Genomic DNA, 24,914 nt, shown 5'->3' with positions numbered 1-24,914 from the left:
AAATGTACACAGGACGAATACTCTTGCCTTTGGCTTTAGCCCAACCTCTTAGCATCAACAATCTTGACAGCTGCTTTTGTGACTTGACTTCCTTTAGGCCTTTCCCCCTTTCCTTTTTTGCTACATTTTATACAAATTAATCTGTAGAAAGTGGATATACACACAAGTTGTTTCTGAAGTTAATTACTGACTTTGATACCTTTTCAAATATTTTACTTCCTATACATCTACTGTTTGGTGCATTTTTTCAAAAGGAGTGCACCAGTATATTTTAAAATTAATACACTGTTTTGTAGCTATTGCCAAAAAGAGTTAAGATTTTTCTTTAATGAAAAGACTAATTTTTTTTCTTTTCAGTGTTAAAGTTTTCTAAGATTTTTATGTTCTTTCTAAATTCCCTATTCTGGAGTAGATGATATTGAGATGTAAGAAAAAGAATTGGAAAAGAATAAAATAAAAAATAAAACCTATTGTTGGTCAAAAAAAGAAAGAAAAAAACTGGATTTAATACAGTTGAAGGAAAAAAATCATTGGAATCAGATGCTGCTGCCTTCTGTGTCCTCTACACTATGAGTTATATGTAAGCATTCCTTAGAATAGGAAAGACTCCAAATAACCTGAATGTCTAGCATTAGGAGACTAGTTGAATAAAGTACGTCACATCCATTTAATGGAATATTACATACAAGTTAAAAGAACATAATACATATAGATGTGTAACATGTAAAGTTCTCCAAGGCATATTGTTAAATAAAAAGGCAATTTGGGCACACAGTGTACAATTCTCTGTGTGTGTACATGTATCTTGCACATGTGCTTGCTTTTTACTCAGGTATAGAATATTTGGGGGAGGATACACATGAATCTATGAACAGTGGTAACCTCTGCTGAGGGGGATATCCAGATGAGTGGAAGAAAGAAGCTTCATTATTCATATCCTTTGGTACTATCTGAATTTTCACCGTGTGTATATATTATTTTTAACTAAATATTGGTTAAAATGAGAAATGAGATAAATCTATATATGCTGATATGGAAGAACCTCCAAGATAAATGAATGGGAAGAAAAGTAGATTACAGAACAGGACAAATACTAACATTTGTTTAAAAAAAATCCACTAACACAGACTCTTGTTACATTGAGATAAAAAATTTATGGCACGCTCAGAAACCCCCAGAATGGTTACCTCTGGAGAGAAGAACCAAGAGAAGCAAAGGAAAATGAGATTTCATTATATACCTTCCTGTAATGTTTGGAATTTTTTGCTCTGGGCATGTTTAACTTTTTTTTAAATCTAATAAAGAAGTTTACTATAGTTGACAATACTGTATTGTATATTTGGAAGTTGACTAGAATAGATCTTAAAAGTTCTCATGATAAGAAAAAAAAATTTGTAGCTATATGAGGCGATGGATTTTGACTAAACTTACAGTGGTGATCATTTCACAAGATATACAAATCACGATTTTGTCCACCTAAAACTAATACAATGTTGTATGTCGGTTATATCTCAATAAAACTGGAGGCAAAAAAAAAAAAAAAAGCTCACAAAACGACCTCGTTTAACACAATAGTGAGCTCTTTTTCAGTAGAATCATGATTTGGTAGTTTCATGTCCGTTCAGATTTTTTTTCCCTCTCCTTTACTTACTTATTTTTACATTTGAATTTACATCAGGCAGAATCCTGATGATGGTATGAAATAACGACATTCTCTGTTGTTTAGTGTTTGAGGGCCAGCAATATATACGTGTGTTAGGTTGACTTATCACTTAAAAGTGAATTTAAAAATAGATAATAAAGTAGTATCATATGATACCCATGGTCATCGATAAAGAACACCTTTCTTACCCCATCTCAGTCTTTTTTTTTCCATATGTGGTCATTAAAAGTTCATGAAATTTCTTGTTTTTATGCAGATGCAAAGAATGAAACTGATCAATAAATGACTGCTTTAAGTTTGATTAGTCTGGGAACTTTTGTTGAGGAAAAAAAACATATAAGTGATTTCTCTTGGAGAGTATTTTCCCTGGATAATACAGAAAAGTATGTGAGGAGTAGTTTCTGAACCGAAAGTTTGGGCATAAGAACTAATCTACTTCAGGAATTTTGCTTCTAATGAATTCTCATGTTCTGGACACAAAACATTGAGAGAAATGTGTAATGTGAGGTAAAGCGGAACATAACATTTTTTGCTTTTCTGCTCAAAACTTCTGTGAGTAAGTAGGTTAAGTCTTTGGACTTGAACCCCAGTGAATTTGTTTGATATTTGGAGGCTAAATAACGTGATGGTCGAGCCTAATTATACAGCAGTAATTTTTCGCTGTGCTGCCCATCACCACATACTTCTCTCAGAAACTTGTTTAATAGTTACTGTTTACCAGGATGGCCGAAGTACCACTAATACAGGAAAGGGATGGCTTAGTTATGGACAAGGGAATTATACGATATGCAAAATGAAGCTTCCAGTTCCTGCTGACTCTTGTGAGGCAAAGGGTAAGAGAACCAACCTTCACACCTACCCTTGTCAGCTGACGTGTACTTACGCAGACTTGCCAGCCTGACCCGGTTCTTGATCACAGTTCATCACCAGACGGCATTTTCCTAAACTTAAAATGCAACACCCACTTACCCTCCTTAAGATTTGTGCACTTTCCTCGTGTTAGCGATACCCTAATGAAGAAGCAAAAATAAATTTTAAAAACAAGGAAATGCTCTTTCATGTGAAACTTCTGTTCCAAAAAGGACCAAACATTGAATGGAATTGTTGGTAGTGAGAGATTTTGGTTGTTGATTTTGTTGTTACGTGTTGTTATCATACACGAACACCTCTTTTTGAGGTGGGGTAGGCGTGGGGAGGCTGAACCTTGTCACCCTCTGCCATTTCAGCGTCAGTGGTATTGGAGGTCTGTATTACTCAAAGACAACTCACCTTCTCTTCAGTACGCTAAAAGTCATTTCGTGTCCAGGAGCACCTGGGGGGCTCAGTCGGTTAAGTGTCTGACTTTGTCTCAGGCCATGAGCTCCTGGTTTGTGAGTTCTAGCCCCGCGTCGGGCTCTGTGCTGACAGCTCAGAGCCTGGAGCCTGCTTCAGATTCTGTGTCTCCCTCCCTCTCTGCCCCTCTCCCGCTCACACTCTGTCTGTTAAAAATAAATAAACACTTAAAAAAAAGTCATTTCACATTTTCAGGCCTGCTAATCTTACCCACAGTCTATTCTTTATTATATGTTGTTTTATTTTTACTCTTTGGATTCTTTTCTTACATCTGATCTTCGCCCTATAGATCATGGAGTTCTATTCTTCTTTAGCAGAAGATACTGGGGTCCAACTGGCCTTACGGTTTCTCTCAAGAAGAAGAAATATGGGTAAACTAACTGAGGTATAATAGATCCTAGAATGCATCAGGACTGGAAGTCATTGCTAAGGACTACTACAATTTGTTATTTGGAAGAAGGAAACAAAAAAGATGGGAGGAGAGAGCGGGATGAACCAATAGTCATAAAATTGCTGCATTCATACGTAATTACATCTTTTTTGAGGCATTTTCCTACTGTGAGACTTAAAAGATGATAGTGCCAGAAAGGAAGTACATTCTTTAATTAAGCCAGGTCAGAACTGCATTTGGGTGTGGAGTATGTTGGCCCATTTTCTATGAGGCAGGGTCAAAAATACCCAGGATTCAATAAAATCAAACAGAAGATGCTGGAAAAAAATTTCAACATATTGATAGGACAAAACCCAAAGTTTTCAGTAAGACTTACAAAAGACTATCTTTTGTAAGCATGAAATCCATGCCAAAAGGTGTTATTTTAAAAGTCACTGTAGGGGCTCCTGGGTGGCTCAGTCTGTTGTGCGTCCAACTCTTGATTTCGGCTCGAGTCATGATCCCAGGTTGGTGGGATTGAGCCCTGGGTTAGGCTCCACACTGAGTGGAGGGATTCTTTCCCTCTCCCTCTGCTGGGATTCTGTCTCTCTCCCTCTGCCGCACTCCCCAACTTGCGTTAGTGCTCTCTCTGTCAAATAAAAAAATATATAAAAAATTAAAATTAAAATCCCTACAACAATACTACTCCAATAAATTTGAACCCGTGAATTGAACCAGCTCCTTCTTCGCGAAATCACTGACCACATTTGGCTTTGTTGATTAGTTCAATGCCTAATGTGGTTACTAGTATTACTACTATTTATAATGATTTATACTTTTGATTATAGATTTACTTCACCCAAGTAAAGAACAAAACACTAATTAATAGCATAGGCCATAAATCCAAGTCATTGACGGTCATTCAGTATGCTTTGCCTTTGAGTAATGATCATGATTTAGGAAGCATACAGTTTTGAAGACTGTACAGCTCAGTGGATTAGAACAAGAGCTTAGGAACCAGACAACAAGGGGTCAAAGCCTAGCTCTGCCACTTATGGGTCACTTATGTGACTTTAGGTAAGTTATTTAGTCTCTGTGTCTCAATTTCTTTATCTGCAGCTTTGAGATAATAACATACCACAGGATTAGCTTGGGAATTAAATGAGATAGTATGTGAAGAATCTTGACCTAGAGCCTGTACCCAGTAAGGCTTCAGTAAGCTGTTGTATTGTTATTCTTGCTATAGCTTTCTCCTGTAAGTCAAAGCATGTGGAGAATTCAGTTGAATAGCTTCATAATAAGAATTAAACACTGAAAAATACAGTGGTCCAAGGAAAACAGAACTACGAACCAATAATTCCAGGTTATGATCGCCTGGTTGACATATGATAAATGCGTTTATTTTACATTGTATTTATCCATATATACCAGATACTTAGGTTTACATATTTTGAATTCTGTCAAAGTCTCATTACTATTGAAAATATTCTAACCCAGCAGGCTCCATTTTAGTACCAGTTGAACGATAACAGTAGTAGATAGAATGTGTTATTATAAAGCCAGAATGATTGCTGACAGGCTATAATTTGCTTTATGAAGTGTGCGTTGTCACATATACAATTATCTGGTTTGTATTTGTTGCTGCCAGCCCTCCAGTTTGTTAATGTCCAGAAGTTATGCCTTATGTGAAACCTAAAAAGGGTTAAAAATCTCAGCGTTTTCTGGTGGGGGAGGGGTAGGAGCAGGAAGGTTCACTTGGTGGCTACCTTTTTTTTTTTTTTTCTTTTTTAAGAACTAGGATGATGCTACACACTGCAGCCCACCCTACTGGTCAAAATGAAAAACTGCATCATAAAAGACCACTTTTTTGAAGGAGGGGGAAAAAAAACTTTTCAGTTTGTTCCCCTGGGTATTTTCCTGTCCAACCCCCCCACTGACAGGTGTAGTTCATTTTTGAAATATTATTAAGCTATGCTGCACTTTTGGTTGTTGGATTCACAGATGTTGTAGTGACTGTGCTATAAGCGTCTAAGCAATTTGATCCCATTTCTAATCATTTGGACTGCTATTCTCTGCAATGATATCCCTAAAAGTTCTTAAGAAGGCTGTTATTCTCAGCATGTTGAAAATAATACAATTAGTAAACAGTATCATGAGCTAAAAAACTTAACGTTAAGCTCAATTTATTTCTTGTACATTCAAGATCTAGTTGGAGCAGCTTTTTAAAAGAATGATAAATGGGAACTTTCTTTACCTGACCTATCATTTGTTCTGTAGACTTAATGACATTCGGTACTATTACACTCACTGCCAGGGCCTTGGGGGAAAAAAAGAATATTTATACATTGAGTTATGGCTAGATGTTGGGGGGCGGGGGATGGCCAGGAAGTCAGGCTGCATCGAATGGAGAAGAATTTGAGACCTTCACTACACATGGATTAATCACAAGGAGTAACCACGTAAATCCAAATGGATATTTAGAAATCAGTGAAGCTTCTAAGATGTTCTGTGGGAAACACCATACATTTTCTAATGCATGAGTGTGTGCAAAATGTTATCTAATTTATAACACAAGTGTTGACAGAACTTTAGCTTTGGTGTTGCAAATGGGCTCCATAACATATTTACATGTGAGGAACATTTCACATATATGGGCACATATGTACCCAACCTGTTCTAGTTGGTGTTATATTCAATAACTTAGGTGAATGGTTATAATAAGGAATAATAAGCAGCAGTTTTTCTAATCTTACCTTAGTTCAGCTTTGGGAACTGCATTACCATTAAATTGGTCTGTGAAAACCTGGCAATATTAATGCTATGAAGCATGAAAACTAACTGGATTTGGATCAGGGACCTTTATTTATAGCATTTTCTTTAGGATTTATTAGTTTAAAGAGGGAGCTGTGTGTCTCATGGGTTCTTAAATATTAAATAGAGTCAGAAGTCGTGTGTTCCTTTCCAACAGCAACAATAAAAACAAAGAACAAAAAATTGCAGACAATTCTACATTAATTTCAATTTCCTGATTTTATCCAGAGGTACTTGGTGAAGCGATAGCAAACCCTAGGAATTTTGAACCACACCATAGAAACAGTTGGTTGCAGACGTGAATAAAGTCTTTATAATAGAGCTCACAATTAATTAGAAGTAAAAGATGATGGCTTCATACTAACGTGGAAAAACCATTGAGCCTTTACATGTTGAATAAGCAAACATACACTTATATGTTTTATCTATTTGTTAACTGTCATGTTACTTTTTATGCTTAAACTGCTTTCAGTCTGTTTTCAGTTCTTTGGTAAAGTTGTCATTATGGCCTGTTTTTGTCCCTAAATAGTACCTGTAAGTTAAGAATCAGATGGGTTTGCTAGGAGTGAAAATAGTTACAAGGGGAACATCATCATGGTTCATTTTTTTCCCCCTGTTTTATTTGGAATTGAATTAGGAAATGAAAGTTTTTAGCAGTCTAATTCACTTCTCCATAAAGTTTATGGAGCAGCAACAGCTGGTTGAATCCATGGCAGAAAAAAGCCAACTTCTAGTGGCCAAGCTATTGTTTCAGAGTTGGGGGGGGGGGGTGGGACTCATTAACTGTTAATGAAAACACAGGGAATAAAAACAAATAGCACAGAAACCCTAGCAAATAATTACCTCACACCTGACACAAAGCTGCTTTATATTTCTGCTCCAAACTTCAGAAATTCCCAACTTATCATTCTACGGAGCATGGATGAAATTGAGTTTGACTCTCAGGAACGAACAATAGAGAAATCATCCCCCTTATAGGCCCCTCAGCACGATACTCAGAGGAGAACTGCCATTGGATATACTGAGGAGTGTATCCGGTGCCCAATTCTTATGACACTTAGGGTAGAGCAGCAAATTACCAGCTAATAGCAGATGAACACTTGATATAGTTTCCCCAGATCTTGTACAGAAATACAAAGAAAAGGGACCAGAGGTGGTGGATGTGATTAATGGAGATATTGTGTGTGAGAATATATATCTGTGTAGAAATATATTGATTCTGAGCAAGTTGCAATGGGAAAGCGTGTCTCTAGTGGCAAGGGGCCTTGCTTGTGAGAAAGCCACTCTAAGCAGATGGAGTTCTAAGCCCTAATTGTAGAGCTGCTGAATGGAAGTGTCTGTCACTATAGTTCGGGATCATTTATGTCTGATCCCACTGGACAACGGTAGTGGCCACTTGGAACTGCGATTCTCAGAGCTGCAGATGAATCCAGCGACCACTTGCGGTTATGTTTTAAGGAAAAATGATGTCCTCAACTTAAACAAATCCAAAATGACCACAGTAATTGCTGGTTCTCCTATAAAACTTTTCACCCATGCATCTTGAGTAGTTGTAATCATTTTAATTACACGGGAGTGTCTATTTATATACCGTTACAGGCTTTTTTCTGTGTGTGCCCAAGGGAGTTGGGCCACTTGATGTGACACTAAAAACACTTCTAGCAACATTTCCACCATCAGGAACTAATTATGCTTGGATGTAAAACATATTTTTAAATGTTTCCCCCACCACAACCATTTTTAGTACCGACCCAGGCTCTGTTTTTGCTGCATCGAGTTGTATACCTTTGCTGTTGATACTTCACAAAAGCATGGCCTTATATTTGGCACAGGAATGGCTGTTAAAAGCCCCCGTTGGGTAACTATGTCCAGAAACCATAGGAACCACATGGAAGTGACTTTTCCATTTGAAGTTGATAAATCAAATGCCAAATTCAGGCAGGTATTTTGGACGAGATTTTTTTTTAAGTTTATTTATTTTGAGAGAAACAGAGAAAGTGTGAGTGGGGGAGGGGCAGAGAGAGAGGGAAAGAGAGAATCCCAAACAGGCTCCATGTTCAGCACAGAGCCCAATGCGGGACTCGATCTCACAAATTGTGAGATCATGACCTGAGCCAAGATCAAGAGTTGGATGCCTAACTGACTGAGCCACCCAGGCGCCCCTGGATGAGATTTTTTAAATGGAGCCTCTAAATCCAATTGAATTGGATTCTGGAACAGAAAAAGAACATTAGTGGAAAAACTGGTGAAATCCAAATAAAGTCTATAGTTTAGGTAATAGCAGTGTACCAATGTTAATTTCTTGGTTTGGACAGACATAGCCTAGTTATGTAAGAAGTTGACATTGGGAGAAGTTAGGTGAAGGGTGTGCAGGAACCCTCTGTACTATCTTTGCAATATTTACAATAAATCTAAAATTATACCAAAATAAAATTTTCATTTAAAATACAACAAAACGGGGCCCAGGTGGCTCAGTCGAGTGTCCAACTCTTGATTTCAGCTCAAGTCATGATCCTAGGTTTGTGGGATGGAGCCTGTTTGGGATGCATTCCCCCACCTCTCTCTCTGCCCCTCTCCCCAACTCGTGCACTCTCTCTTTCTAAAATTAAAAAATTATGCTCTGGTTTCTCTTCAGATCGCATAAATCTTTCGCCTTTTACTAAAATTAAAAAATTAAGTAAGTAAGTAATTAAAACACAACAAAACAAAGCCCCTCCTGATCTGCTTATTTAAAAAAAAAAAAAGTCTGGAATGCTAGAATATGTAAGAGTAGTTTTGTCAAATTTCTGAAGCCAGCAGAAAATTGAGTCTAGAACGATAGTTGATAATGTTCAGTATATCCTACAAATGTTAAATTTTGCTTGGCAACCCAAACTGCTACTTCTTTTTTTTTTTTTTTTTTTTTAATGGATTTTGGTTTGGCTCAAATTTTTAAAATTCCTTTAACCTCACAGCTCACTTTCAGGTTACTTGCCAACGCAGTCCATTAGGTTGTATTGATAATATAATTTCAGTGGATTTGCAGTGATGTAAAATTTGAGTCATTTAACCTTCAGTCCAGGTTTTGAAAATTTTTCTGGTTATAAAGGCGAAATTTCGCAGTGATACTTTAAGCATAACCGTAATCAGCTTTGTATCCTGATCAGTAGCCTAATAAAGGAGAGCATTTCTTCTGGCTCTGACCAGCAACTACTGTGTGAGGTGGTGGTGGTGGGTGCTGTTGTCTTGTTTTAAACTTTTCTTTTCCACAATAAAGCCCATAGTTTATTTCTAAAGTCCTGTATATGCAGGTGTTCAACTCAGTTATGGACAAGCTACCTACCATTGAGTATTCGTAGAGGAGTCTAGATACGATCATCTAATTTATGGAAAGAGAAGGCCACAGCCATTCTCTTTTCATCATTTTATATCCTCCCTATCCTTCCAGTTTAATTGTAGGAAATAAACCTTTAAAGTGAGGCAATACAGATTCTATGTAGGTTGTTTGGTTTCACTGCTCCCTCGTTGAAATCCAGGGCCAAAACTCTACAGTGTTTACGGAGATTAGCATTGGTGATTTCCTTTGGAAATTAGTATTTGAGATAATATTAAATTCAGTTGAAAATCCCCTTTTCATGTTTGTGAAATGAACTGAGCAGCTGTTGGTGTCCTTTTATCAGCACACTGTACCTCTGTTTGGGGGATTTTAAGGAAACCATTTGCAATGCAGAGTCTTTTCTTCCGGTTTCTGAATGATCGAACATCTTCCATCTGAACCTTTTAAAGTATCATAATAGCATGGGCCACTTCTACAAAATATAATCCAATGTATGTTGAAAACACCCAAAAGGGATTAGCATTGTTTTAATTGCATAATTCAGTATTGCATATACATTACCTTTCATCAAAGCCATTTTACAGAACAAACATTACCTTCTTAGGGCTTTTAGAATTCCTAAGAGGTTGGTTGCATGGGCTGTAAACTAGAATTATAAAGAGAGAACTTTCTTAAGATTGCAAAACAAGTAGTGATTTAAATTGGAATAGAATCCAGCAAAGTCTAGGTTCTCTCTGTTTTTAAGGCTCTTAGTTTTCAGAGAAGGGAAGAATACTGGCCTTGTTACATTATATTATGTACAAGTTAACTCTTTGTGTGATTTATTCTATCCTACTTGGAAATATATAGAGAAACAGGCATTCAGAGTAAAGCCTGTAATTAATGGAAGACAAGTAAATACGAATGCATATTTATATAGCTGTGTTCTCATTTTAAGTGTGATGGAGAAGTTTCTTTCTGGTGGCAAGAGGTCTCCCCACTCTCTGATAACCGTTTCTAAGTTCTAGTTAGTTGAATGGAAAATTTCCCAGCCAGGTAAGTTGGTTCTTATTTATTTTTTCCTCATATGTTAATGGATAGTGGCCATGTTATCTTTTGGGGGTTTGGGGTGAATGGCAGAAGAAATCTACGAAGACCTTTATAAAGATGTCCCAAGTGTGACCTGACTTTTGTCCTTTTTTATCCCTCAGGGGGAGACCAAGCTGAAAGTTTCCTTGGACAGGACAGCTCTGATGATAACCATAGTGGAACTCATGGCCCCTCTCTCACATCAGATGCACCTTTTTTGCCCGATTATCAGGATGAGGGTGAGTGTCATCTTTCTGGATCTTGGGTTGACCGCACTTTGTTACTTTTTGTCTTGGTGTCTTTGCCTTTTGTCATTTTGAACCAAGCTGACTTCAGTGAGTTTTCTGTATTGGTAATCACTAGTTTGCAAAGAACAACTATTTGTTTAGTTGTGGTGCTGATCTTCCTAGGTAAGTCAATACTTCTGAAGCTAATGTATTTAGGGAAACACTAATTCCATGCTGGAGCAGGAAGACATCGTTATTGATCTTTTTATAAGAACTGTAGCTCAAAAGCTAAGAGGGCATTTTAAGATTGCCCAGTTCACCGTCTTACAGCTTTCTTAGTTTCACAGTGTTGCATGAGAATTGGAGCTTTCATTTGGTGATTATTGGATTATTGATTTATTGTGGATTATTTGAGACCCTTGAACCGATAATATTATAGTAAGATATGATTTTTATCCATGCTTCTCACCTATCCCTCTCTGACCATGTTGGTGTTATTCAAAGGGAAGTGGAAGCCACAAGAACCACAATGTAAATCTTCATGGAGCATTCATTTTCCTTGAAGATTTGGGAATGAGAGGAGTTAAATAATTCAACTGTTACAAACATTACTTTTATATTAAATTTTATATTACATTGGTATGTAATAGAGTGGGATGCAAAATATGCATTAATTTTTAAGATACATGAATATAAAAATTTTGTCTTAGTGGCTGCTAGTTTCTGGCTCAGGCTCAGATATCCCAAGGGTGGGGGTTCACTGTGCCTCTTCTGGCATCTGGCCACTTGAACAGACGGTTTGATCATCACTGATGCACACGGTTATCTTACCAAAGCCTCTCTTGTGCCTTTTCAGTGGGGGGAAAAAGGTAGAGATGCTACTAAACTGAATATTAAATTGGAATCATATTATTCACTTAGGGATTGGGAGTAAAGTTGGTAAACTATTCCTTATTTCTCTTCATTAGCCTGTAATCTTTTAATTTATTTTTCTGTCAGATTTCCCTATGACTTTGGCATTTGCCGAGAGTTCACAATCCCTAATTCCTTTCTCTTTTTAACATATCCATTAATTCTTTTTTTTTTCTGAAGGTTTTATTTAAATTCCAGTTAGCTAATATACGGTGTGATATTAGTTCACTTATCCATTAAATCTCATTTCATTTAGCCCATTCGACAGTTCATATTTTCTCCACATCAGAACTATGAATTCCATTGTGCAGAAACATTTTATTTTGCTTGAGATTTGTATACTAACGCAGTTAGTAATACCCAAGTTTTAGAAATTGGGGCTTACAATTTAGGATCTGTATATTGACTCAAGTATTACACTTAAAAACATTGTTTGGATTGAAAGCTTAATAGTTGCACTGGTGGTTTATTATAATTTTAGAAAATTAACAGTGCAAAACATTAAAAAAACCAACCTTCCATTTGTTTTTGATTAACCTAATGCTTGACAGAATTAGAACAGTAGCACCTCATTAATCCATAGGTCACTTATTTGGTACTTCCAACTTTCCCAAACACAGCTGAGAACACAATAAGTTAGCCAGAAAGACCTCTAAGTGGGAATAGATGTTCCCGAGTGCTGTGTTAACACTTACATACCATATTCTTGGGAAGACCCCTGAGGCCCTCACTGGGATTCCTCTTCTTACAAATTTCCTTTTTTTTTTTAAGTTTATTCATTTATTATTTCAGAGAGAGTGAGAGAAAGAGAGAGCATGTGCGCACACACCTACACAAGAAGGAGAGGGGGAGACAGAGAGGGAGACACAGAATCCAAAGCAGGCTCCAGGCTCTGAGCTGTCAGCACGGAGCCCAATGCAGGGCTCGAACCCAGGAACCGTGAGATCATGGCCTGAGCCAAAGTCAGACACTTAACCGACTGAACCACCCAGGCGCCCCTCCTCTCCTTACAAATTTATAACCATTAGCATGTTTTGATTTCTCAACCCACAGTAGGATGAAACATCAAGTTAGAAGAAGGGGCACTTTAGAGGCATCAATTAAATAATATGGAGGTGAGAAACAAGAAAACAACTAAAAACTTATACAGAAAACAAAATCTGTAAAGAAATAAAATTTATATAGGAACTTAAAAACACTGGGGCCATATCATACTGTAGAAATAAGTGGCCCAAACTAAGAGCTCAGTGCCTTAATAAAGTAAAACTTTTTTAGCTAGCATTTATTGAGCACTTACTGTGTGCCTTGCATCTGTGTTCTAAGTACTTTGCATATATCACCATTTAATCCTGTGAAGAGCCCTAGAGGTAGATATTAGGATTAGCCTCATTTCACAGAGAAGGAGGCGGAGACCCAGGGAAGTTAACTTATCTCAGATCACACAGCTAGTAAGCAATAGTGCCAGGATTTATACCTATGCAGTCTAGTTCTAGAACCTCTGCTTTTAACCACTCTACTGTCTTTACCACTCTCCTTATCTATGTTGGAGATAAAAATAAAGATAAAGAAGATGGATTAATGTCTCAGACATTTTGGGGGCACCTGGGTGGCTCAGTCAGTTAAGCATCTGACTTCAGCTCAGGTCATGATCTCACGGTCTGTGAGTTCGAGCCCCGCGTTGGGCCCTGTGCTGGCATCTCAGAGCCTGGAGCCTGCTTCAGATTCTGTGTCTCCCTCTCTCTCTCTATCCCTACCCTGCTCGTGCTCTGTCTCTCTGTGCCTCAAAAACAAATAAACATTAAAAAAAATGTTTCAGACATTTTGGTTAAGACTATACAGATACGGAAAGTTTGCTTAAAAGTAGTTTCATTAAAAATAGTTGAAATTAGGGGCGCCTGGGTGGCTCAGTCGGTTAAGCGGCCGACTTCGGCTCAGGTCATGATCTCGCGGTCAGTGAGTTCAAGCCCCGCGTCGGGCTCTGTGCTGACAGCTCAGAGCCTGGAGCCTGTCTCAGATTCTGTGTCTCCCTCTCTCTGACCCTCCCCCCGTTCATGCTCTGTCTCTCTCTGTCTCAAAAATAAATAAATGTTAAAAAAATTTATAAAAAAAAAATAGTTGAAATTAAAAAAAAAAAATAGTGTTAAAAGAGGTAAACCTAGTATCTGGAAAATTCCAAGGTGGAAACTTTGCTCCATAATGGTTCCCCATAAGAGAGGAGCTAACTATATTAGTAATATTAAATTCTTACTTCATTGATTTTAATTTATAGTTTTGTGCCTAAAAGTTAAGAGAATTCTCAAAAAAAAAAAGTTAAGAGAATTCTCAAAGGGACATAGTCAATGCCAGAGGTAGGAATAGATTGTTTATGTGTTAGAAATTTGACTGTAGGATGTTGAAATAATGTTTATTTTAAAATATTTTTTTAATTTCACTTTTTTAAAGTTTTTATTTAAATTCCAGTTAGATAACATGCAGTGTAATATTAATTTCAGGGGCACAATGTAGTGATTCAACACTCCCACGCAACACCCAGTGCACATCACAAGTACACTCCTTAATCCCCTTCATCTGTATCACTCACCCCTGCCCCCCCACCCCGCCCCGTAACCGTCAGTTTGTTCTCTTTAGGTAAGAGTCTATTTCATGGTTTGCCTCCCTCTCTCTTTTCTTTTTTTTTTCCTTGCCATTTGCAATGACGTAGATGAAGCTAGAGAGTATTACACTAAGCAAAACAAGTCAGTCAGAGGAAAACAAATACCATACGATTTCACTCATATGTGGAACCTAAGAAACAAAGGAGCAAAGGGGAAAAAAAGAGAGAGAGGGAGATAATGTTTTAATATGAGTTTCTGCAAAGCACTGAAACCAGCACAGTACCTGAGTGCCTGATGCATAGTGGGCATGATAAATGTTTGTTTCCTTCCCCTAAAAAGTAAAGATACATACATTTCCTGTGACATTAAGGAGGTTTTAAAGATGTTAAAATTTTCAGTAAATGCTATATCCTAGACATAACTAGATTTTACCATTATTGAGAACAGTAACATTTGATATGCTACTTATTCATTATTTTAAATACTTTTTTAGAGATTACAAGGTACTACCAAGGCACTGTGCTAAGCAGTAAGTGAAATATGCAGTAAAAAAATCAGACATAGTCCCTGTCCTATGGAGTTTACCATCTCATTGGGAAAACACACTGTTATGAGCAGACAAATGAACAAATATAAAAATGTCTTCATTTGCTGGGGAAATAGCTAAGGTGATCCTTTAGGAAGAAAAGATATTCTTTGACTTTTTTTGTTGTGTCCGTTGTTTTAGACTTTTGGAACTTTATATCTTTATTAGAAAATGAAATGTCACTGTTAAAATATTTCAGCTTTGTTGAATTCCACCTCCAGCCAGAGCAGTATCCTAAATGTACAATTATAAAAGGACACACGGTCTGACCCATCCACCCATAACGTCAGTGTGAGAAGCAATAACCATGGTGCGTGTCGTGTTTGGATCATGCTTTTGTGAAGGCTACAAAGAGCTCTAGAAGCATATAGAAACCTGGCCAGGTGCACAGCTCAAAAAAAAAAAAAAAAAAAAAAGTAAGAAAGAAAAGAAAAAAGAAAACCAAGGTTACAGGCTAAACCATGCATAAAAATGAGAGCATGTTGCTACCTAATCACAATTTCTTCTCCTTTTCCTTTGCAAATGCCCTCAATCTGAGAACAGCAGGCTATACCCTGTGGAGAGACACCCACAAATAAGAGCATAGTCACAGCATGGGAATGAAAACTTACTAACAAGTAATAACACTTAGATTTCTAAACCTAAGGAGGCGTAGTTTCTACCATATTGAAGTTTACTATGAAACACTGGATATAATTAATGTACAAAAGCCAGCCAGCTATGAAGCTCAAGATTTAATTGCTTTCATTGTCCAAAATATACGATGGATTTTAATGTGTCCATAAAATTATTTCATTAGTATACATTTTTAAAAGATAAGTGTACGTATATATATTTTTTGCAGATCGGTTGGGGAAGGTACTCTATAAACAGGGTATAGTGACTCCTTCTGGAAGAAAAAGAAAAAATAAAATTATTTTCTGGGAGAAGAAACCCAGAGTCTGTGACGGTATATTATTTATTATGTATTATATATTATCACATTCTAATTAAAGAAAAAGGAATGAATGGATATTGGACAAATAAATCTGGGAAGAAGTAAGAAAGAATGTTTTTAGAGTTTAGTTTTACATCAGGTTGTCAAAAGTTAGAGAAAGTTCTTATTCTCCAGTGAAATGAAAAATAGAATCAGAATTGTTAAATAGCTATAACCGTTTTTGGAGAAGAGTAATAATGAATATGTGAAAACCTGTTTTTGATCAATTTGTTATATGCTACTTGATTTCAAAGAAATTGCAGACCCATTTAACAGAGGCCATTTTCAACTCCAGGCCCCTTTTGAAAGGTACATTAGAAAATATATAGAACATTTTGAAAATGAAGAGAATCCGTCTTTCACAGCTTTATGTTTAGCACTTTCCTTGTTTTTACATTTCTGTTTTCATTTTAGTTCTGAAATAGAAGTCTGTTTTTGGATTTGATATTATGAACAACAGTAGACTAGCTTTTGTTGATCCTTGTGTGTTTCATTTCTATAGTAATAGGAAGAGAATAGTATTTTAATATCTTCCCCAATGGCAGGAAGAATGTATTTTCAATAAAACTCTATTAGTATTGTGAAATAAAAATGGACTTAATTTATTGATTAGACTTTTTTGGCTGGAATTCATGTTTGTCTTAAATTTCATTGTACCAAAGTTAGAATCATGCCGTCTGGGAGTCGGAAGGGATGATAGTAACAGGAACCATTTATTGAGCACTGTGCTACCCTAAGTGCTTGTTGTGGATCATCTCGTTCAATTCTCAAACCAGCCTAAAGAAGATCCTGTTATCCCCATTTTACAGGTAAAAAAAGAAAAATTGAGGTTTAGAGAAATTAACTACTTGGCCAAGAATGGAGTACCCAATCCACCGGTAGAGGGTGGAGGTAGGGTTCCAATAGAGTGCTGCATTGTGAAGAGTTTTGGTTAGCTGCGTAGTTTTCCTCTGAAACACCCATTCTTATGGGCTTTACGTATCATTCTCCTTATTGCTCTTATTCCACCAAATATAGTGTTCATTTACAAAATAAATGTTTTCAAAGCTAAAACCTATCCTCTAAATACCACTTCAACTGCATCCTTTGATATGTGCTACTTTCATTATAATTGACAATTCCTTTCTAAGTGTTTTGTAATTCCTCTGATGATATCCTTTTAAACCTACATGTTATTTAGAAGCGTGTGCACACGCACGTGTGTGTGTGTGTGTGTGTGTGTTCCCAGTTTTTATTTTGTTTTTTTTTTAGTTTACAGGGATTTTTAAACCTGCTTTTCTATTTTGACTATTAATTTTTATTACATTATAGTCTAAGAACATATTATTTAGATTCTTGGGACTTTGTTGAGATTTCTTTTGTGGCCTGGTAATGATCAATTTATGCTTATGTGCTGTGTGGCTCCCCCAGTATTTATTTAACACACTCTTACTGTTTTTATACTTATAAATAGTATTCTTCAAATCTTTTATATCCTGGTTTTTCTTTTATCTGCTGAAAGTTTTGCATTAAAATCTCCGATTATAGTTGTAGATTTATCCATTTTTCTGTGTTTTGCTTTACATTTTCAAGGTCATGTTATTAGATACTTATAAAGACCTGTAATTTGTTTTAAGAGGTTTCCTCTTACTGAACTGAAATCCTATCTCTAGAATTTCCATTTATTAAGCTAGTCTACTCATAGCACCCCTGATAGACTTTCCGCTCAAGGAGTAAAAAAAAAAAAATGTTTGTTCACAAGCCACTTTGAGACCCCTGTTGCTCTGAGTCATGTATGAGGCCTGATTTTGGCATTAAATCATGTTGTGTCACAGAATAAATAAACTGCACATCTTACAGTGTTTACTGAGGTATGTGAATTAACGACGCAGTGGTTAGCAGTAAGTGACCTTACTGATCAAGTAAATCTTAGGCCAAATCCTGCTGATGACTTTGGAAGAAAATGTGCATATTTTAGGGCTGCTCTACTTGGAATGTTAGAAACCTATTGCAGGCTTGGTCATTGGTACCCTAGTAGGTGGAGAGAGTTAATGGCCTAAATACAACAAGTTATTTGCTTCCTTCTCACTGATAGGGTCAAGCCCACTATTTGTGTGTGTGTGTGTGTGTGTGTGTGTGTGTGTGTGTGTGTGTGTGTTTAGTTACATAAACTATATGAAGATATTTAGAATTTTTAGTTCCTTTTTATTCTATGATGTGAAAATAATGCATGTGACTCAAAATAGTCGCTCTCCATATTCAAATATGTAAATAAATACACGTGCATATATACATGCATTCAAACAGTATTTATCTCATTTTCTTTTTATTCTTCAGACAGTTGCTTTCATCTTTGTTGCTCACAGGTATATTTTTCTTTAGTAAAGGCACATGACTCCTGTCAACCCTGATGGAGTTTATGTGTGTGTGTTTATGGTACGCACTGTGGAAGAATGCAAAGCTTCCTTCCTTCCACATCTGTGTTTTTGGAGCCAAAGAACAAATCCTACTGTAAAACACATACTTTCATAAGCATGGTATTTGTGAACAAGTTTCTGTTGGCTTCAGGTGAGTCCGTCAGATCAGATCATTGGGAGAAATTAAGGACTTAATGTTGAGTTAACTGTGATAAGGGTAAGTAAGCTGTCACTCAGGATCACAGTGGCCTCCTTCATGAAGATAAATGTCTTATTAGATCGAAGACATCATGTCGTTTATATAGTCTGGTATAAATCACAGATGAAGATGACAAACTGGGTTTCAAAGTTGACAGTAATTTATATAACTTAAACAAATGATTACCAAGGATTATACATGTTTTGTGAAGAATAAAAAAACAATAACAATTATCTGTCTATGAACAACCCATTTTTCATTCTTCAGCCTGGCATGTTGGGCTGTTAGTGCATGTTTAAAGTCTAACCTTCTGTCCAGTACCCAGTAAAGTATTCTTTCGTGTGTTGATGGCTGCATATCTTCCGTAATGCTTTTTTTCACTATAATATACTCTATAGAGTTAACCCAAAGTTTATATAGAATAATGGCATTTTACAGCTGGAAGAGGCTTGGTAATCACCTAATCTAATCTCTGTTTTACCAAAGAGGAAACTAAATTCTAAAGAGGCTAAATTCCTACATCTCATGTCTAGCAAGATAGAACCAGGATGGAAACCAAGACCACTGCCCTGGGAGTGGCCTTCCCAGACCCACACTACACACCTTCCCTCACCTGCATGATCTCAGCAAGCTTTTCAGAGCAGTCCCCAACAGCTTTGCAGGAGACTTGATCATGGCTCTTAGGCTATTTCTTGCAAGTTCTTCAGACACACAGGTATCTCTCTGGCCTTTGTATGTTCTTATTCTCTTCCCAGAATGATTTGGGGGTATTACATTTTATAAAGAATCCCAAAGAGTTCCATAAATGCTAGCAGTTATAACGATGAGAAGCATACTATCAGCCTCTGAATTGATTTGACATAGAACTAATTAGTTATCTTTTTTTGGCCTTTTTGTCCATGTTATAGATTTCAATATACTGCCAATGAAGAGTTAGCTATTGAATACCTATACTGAATGTCCTTTTATTCAGTCATGAGTTTAGAGACTGTGTGGAGGATACAAAGAGGAATAAGATATGATCCCTTTCCTAAGTGAGCAAATAATCTAGTTGAAGAGAAAAGATTAGACTCCCCCACAACAAAGTATACAGTACATAATCAAGTGCTGATTATCAGAATTTGCACAGAATTTGCAGGGGGAAAAAAAAACAATTGGTTAGACTTGCAAGCTTGGAAGAAAGTCAAGATAATATTTGGCCTGCGCTGTGGCCAAAGTGTTTTTAGAAGTCGATTCCAGGCTGGGAGTGTGCACAGAAGTCCATTCTCTGAAAGGTCAAACCTTTATTGAGCTTCCACTATAATTAGGGGCGAAATAACAGTGGCCATTTTTAAGTGCAAACAGTTTATTTTTAAGTGAGTGACGTGGCAAATGAGATTAAGCCTTCGCATACTGCCTTGAGTATTCTTTGTCTCTCCAACTTGGAGTTCTCCAAATTCTAAAAAGAGTCAGCAACTCTAATGGTAATGTGAAAGTTCCAGTATATGGTTATTGAAGATGTGTGTGTGTGGTCATTACAGTGGTGGTAGCATGATACGCCATGTTTTGGTTGCTAATGTAACATATTTATCGAATTGATATATAAATCAATCAGAAGTGGGGAGGGCTTATGTATCTTTGTGTGCTGTTTATTAGAAAATCTTATATACCATGCTTAATTACCTTGCTCTTAGAATCTGTAAATGCATTATAATTAAACATAGCATCTGCCTTATAGATGAACACTGAATCACCTGAGAGTTAGCTGACTGACCTAGGGCAATCATGTCTAAAGCTCAGGAATTCTATACTCTCCGGTGTGATATAGATACATGTACTTAGTTTATGTAAATATACAGTTATATTTATGCTCTTTCTATTCATATATATTTTTTCAACTCTTCATGCTTTGGTGATCTTTGTTTTTCAGCTGTCCGTAAATTCTTTGGCCTGTCATAGAACTCTGACTTTTCAAGTAAAAGTAAATGTTAGTAATGCTGTTTAAAACAACGTGAAAGCACCTTTAATCTAGAACATTATGTTCTACTAGGAAAAGATTGTTGAATTCACAGATCATTTTACACTTAGGCTCTAGATTGCCTTTCTGACTTTGAGTGACAGCCTTTTCTTCTGCTGGGCCCTATGTAGCTTAAGCCCAGATACACTAGTCTAATAGGAAGGAAAGATTATACACAGTAGTTGTTCTGGCTTGTAAAATTGGGATTTATAGGGGAATTGTTCCTTCATGGAAAGTTTTCACTTATAGAAGCCTTTATCCAATTTATAGATCCATTTCTATAAAACTTTAGGGTATAACTTATATGGCACAGTATATTTTAAAGGAGTGCTCTGACAGATAAACATTGTTGCTGTGGTTAATTTTATAATTAAGTTATTTTATAGTAGTACTCAGATTTTTTTTTTTAATCAACAACACATAGGGTTAACTGGGATCATGAGCTCTTCTCTCTACCAATGATCATTATCATCATTGAAAGACATTTATGAATGCCCAAGAACACAGTTGGGCCTAGAGATTGTCACAGCTTAGGGGAAAAAAAATCACTTGAGTTATCTAATCTAGCCCTTCTAATGAATTCACATCATTCTTACTAATATCTCATTTAATTAATTATCAAATATAGCGATTATGCTTTGTATCCTTCCCTTGCAGGACATCTTGCCCGCCCAACTATTATTACTAATTTATTCTTCATGTCTAACCTAAACTTTTCCTTCCTTAGTTTCAGGCCATTGCTCTTTTCTATACCATCTTCTGAGACTGAATAATTCCCCTAATTCATTTATATTGTTACCTTTAGAAGGTATTTAAAGACTGTGAACGTTTATCCCCAGAGTCTTCACTTTCCCAAACTACATAAATTTCAGTTCTCTTAATCCTTGCCTCACTCTGCCCCTGCCATACTCTCTAGTCTTTGAGTATTTTATCACGCTCCTTGATATTTTCCATTCCAAGGGGATCACCTAACCAAGAGAGCTGCCTTTTGGGGGAGGAAGTGCTAAAGCGTAAAATCTCATATAAACCACTAGAAGATGCCTAAGTGCTTATTTGATGTTGTTGTTGGTGATCATCTGGTGGGCACGCCAGTGTAGTGCTTGCTTTGGCATATGCTGGGATATATGTGTATTTTAATGCCTTAATGTATTATGGCCTGTTGTAATTGAATGTCTATAAAGTAGCAGTTAAGAGGGTTTTACAGACCTTAGAAGAGATCAGAATTCTCTAGCCCCCTCTTGTGGTAAAAGAAAATACTACATTTGGGCTTTCCTAGATTATTTTGTTTTAGCTGCTGAGGAAGGCTGAAACGCTTAAGTTCTCAACATATGAGCATAGGTAATGAATCAAAAAAATTAAAAATTATACACACATGTATATCCCTATATATGTACCCAAGTACACATACACTAAGATCTGAGAAATTCCTGTTCTTTTATTTTATTAATGCCCTAAAACCTAAAAGATATTACTTTCTTACAACTGTCATTTCAGTATATTCTTATTATGTAAGTTAGGATGAGGACAAATAAAATAAAACTATCATCTTGAAGGTTTTATATTCCTAAATAGATAAATAAAGGAGGTTTGGATATGAGTTTTAAACCAAATTTATAGGTATTTTTTTCTTTGCCATTCTAAATGCATGTGGTTAGCATTTCTGACAGAGTTAAACAGATATCCTAAATCCTCTATAACATATTAATTTGACCAGTTTTCAAATTTATGACCGTAGCATTCCTTCTATGGTAGATGCATTTTAGATATTCATAAAGGCCTAGTAAGTAGCATATAGCTGAAGGGAAGACTGAACTGGCATGCAAATAAGGTCATGTATCTTGCCGATAGAAAGAAATTTCTACAGGTAACACAAAATTACGTTTATTATTCTAGGACACCACTAAAGGTAACACCTATGTCTTGGAATAGTTGGTATATAGACAAGAACCAATGAGGGATTGTTATTAATATGCCTTATATAATAATCCAGGAAGGAGAGAGATTCAAATTAAACACTGCCCCTAAGTAGTTTTGTTTTGTTTTGTTTTGTTTTGTTTTGTTTTGTTTTGTTTTTTAGAGCTACTCAAAAAACTTGAGTAATGGTTTAGGTCGATTGCCTTCATGCTCAGGTCATGTGCTAATGAAAATATGGGGTCCTATCAGGAAATTCCAGGAACTCTAGAAATAAATATGGGACCATGCTTTTTAATATTAGATTTTTTTTTCCAAAAGGGAGATATTGAATATTGCACCAGTTAAGGCATTGCAAGAGAGGAATGGCATAGACATAGCAGAACAAAATGAAAAGGGTTTGGTCACAGGTGAAACAAGAATATTGTAATGATTTAAATATTAAATAGAAAACTGATAGTTTTGACTGATTCCCTTTTTTTCTTCCCTACTTGAAGAGATGATAATTTTTTTCTTTTAAATAGGGAAATTAATTCAATTTGTGTGCTTCCCCCTTAAGATGTATGAATAAAATTTTAATCTCAGCTATTTATTAATCTGTGGTATTGACATTCCTCTGAGCTTCTGAAGACAAAATTTAACAAACCTAAACCTCTTAATAACAAAGTATGGATCTTAATAGGAATAATATAATTTTTATATATTTTTTTAACAAACAATAATTTGACAACATTTTTGAGATTTCTCTGTAATCAGTTTAGGTGATCTTTAAACCTGATTTTCTGATCTGTGCTAGCTTTCTCAAGCAACAGCTGTATCTGATTTTTTTTTTCACGTAAAGCTGCACTTTTCATGAGACAGATTAAGTTGTGGATTTTCATAAAAATGGAAAGTGGAGAAACAGAAAACGGCCCTTACTTATCCCTGTGCTATTTACCACCACATATATTTCGATTGGTTTGTTCACCAAAAAATTGTGACTGCTCTTGGACATACATTCTTTGACTATCGATTTTAAGTCATATATATGTATTTTCACAAAGCTCTCTGGCATGTATGTTCCTACCTAGAGATCTGTCTTTCCTTGGCTCTTGGAAGAAGATTTATTTTAGAATAGTTATTTATTAACCCAAATTTACTAATCAGTTTGAGAGTTTGAATTCTTTATTTTAGCATTAAAACGGGGAAGGTATAATGATCAGTTTCTTGGAAATTACAGTTAATAATAATATAGTATAATAGAGAAATTTTTGCAGAAGTTTGACTTTTCTAGCTATAAAGAGGTGTCAGAGGGAGTATCATAGTCATTGTTGGTATAGAAGAGAGTTTCCTAGAAATTACATCTGAGTTCTTATTGAGTGTCTTATTATAAAGAATAGTTATTTTCTTTATCATATCATTGAAGCTGAAAAGAAAGCAAGTTACTTGTTTGTTTCTTCCTTGCTTTGTCACTCGCTATGTGTAAATACCTTCAGCTGTAAAGCAAGCATCTTTCTGAATTTTCTTAAGGAACACCAAGGCAGTTCAAGCAGCTTTTCATACGGAATCTTTTGCATGTTTGTTTCTCCAAAAATAATAAATTTATTTAAATTTGATAGTGTTGCTTTTTAAGTGTTTCCCCCTTAATTTGCAATTCATTAAAATTCCCTTTCATTTAGGATGAGAGACATTAAGAAGGAGCCAAACAGGGAAGACTTTTTTACTACATATTTAACTTGATCAAATCCTGCTTTTCAAAAAAACAGCTTCTTGGTGCTTTTGTGTCTGTCCGATGAATGACTTATCAAATTGTACTGTAATTTAGCTCTAAATATGTTAACTTTGAAAAAAAAGATATGTTTCATTTAGCGTTAAGAGACAATACATATAGCTTGTCTTACCAGTGCAGAAAACCTTTTCCAGCTATGAAAGAGGTCCCAGCTTTATCTAATTGGGAGAGAAAAGTACATGCATGAGTAATGACTTTGCATATCTGGTGCAAAGAAATTTAGAACAAATGTTGGAAAAGTTGGTATTAATTCTAGTTCAGTGAGAAAGGTTAGGTTACTCCACTAAATTATGTCTGGCAAAAATAAATGGGGACTAGCTTGTGAAGGCACATAACATTTATAAACTTTTAAGATGTTTAGCTTTTACATCTGATGGTCTTCCTTCAGCATTTTTGTTGTTTCTTATACTCTTTTCGTTTACCTGTTTGCTGTAGGAAGTTAGTTAAGGGGGGATTGCTGGAAAGATACAAGCGGTGAGTTGGTAAATTCTAAGAGTTGAGTGAGTATTGAGGCACATTTTACGGTTCACTTATGATGATTAGAGTGTGGTATACTGTATATTACAGTTATGACCGCTACGGTATAAATCCCTATACACAACATTGCAGAGACCCAGGTCTAGCACTGCAGAAGCCAGACTGAGGTACAAAAGTTTCACAACTTGCAAGTTTTCTTTTCCTATATAAAATGGGCAGGAATTGAGTTCTGTCTGATTTAGTTACAATGTCCTTTAAACTCTTACCCAACTTATCACTCACAGTAATTTTAACGTATTCTGTTTTTCAGTC

The 24,914-nt window shown here is 36.1% G+C and overlaps 1 protein-coding gene across 3 annotated transcripts in view; it reads left to right on the top strand.

The window, feature by feature from the left end:
* Positions 1-24,914, top strand: part of SKAP1 (src kinase associated phosphoprotein 1) — a 277,807-nt gene that overhangs the window by 66,398 nt on the left and 186,495 nt on the right. For all 3 annotated transcript variants that reach the window (XM_053892330.1, XM_053892328.1, XM_053892329.1), the window contains exon 4: positions 10,683-10,799. In XM_053892330.1, the coding sequence (XP_053748305.1) occupies positions 10,683-10,799 (117 nt within the window). The remainder of the gene's footprint in view (positions 1-10,682; positions 10,800-24,914) is intronic.

The sequence above is a fragment of the Panthera pardus genome, unplaced genomic scaffold (genome assembly GCF_024362965.1).
Source record: "Panthera pardus isolate Hobbes unplaced genomic scaffold, ASM2436296v1 HiC_scaffold_3, whole genome shotgun sequence".
Taxonomy (NCBI): domain Eukaryota; kingdom Metazoa; phylum Chordata; class Mammalia; order Carnivora; family Felidae; genus Panthera; species Panthera pardus.
This window is presented reverse-complemented; position numbering and strand designations above follow the sequence as displayed.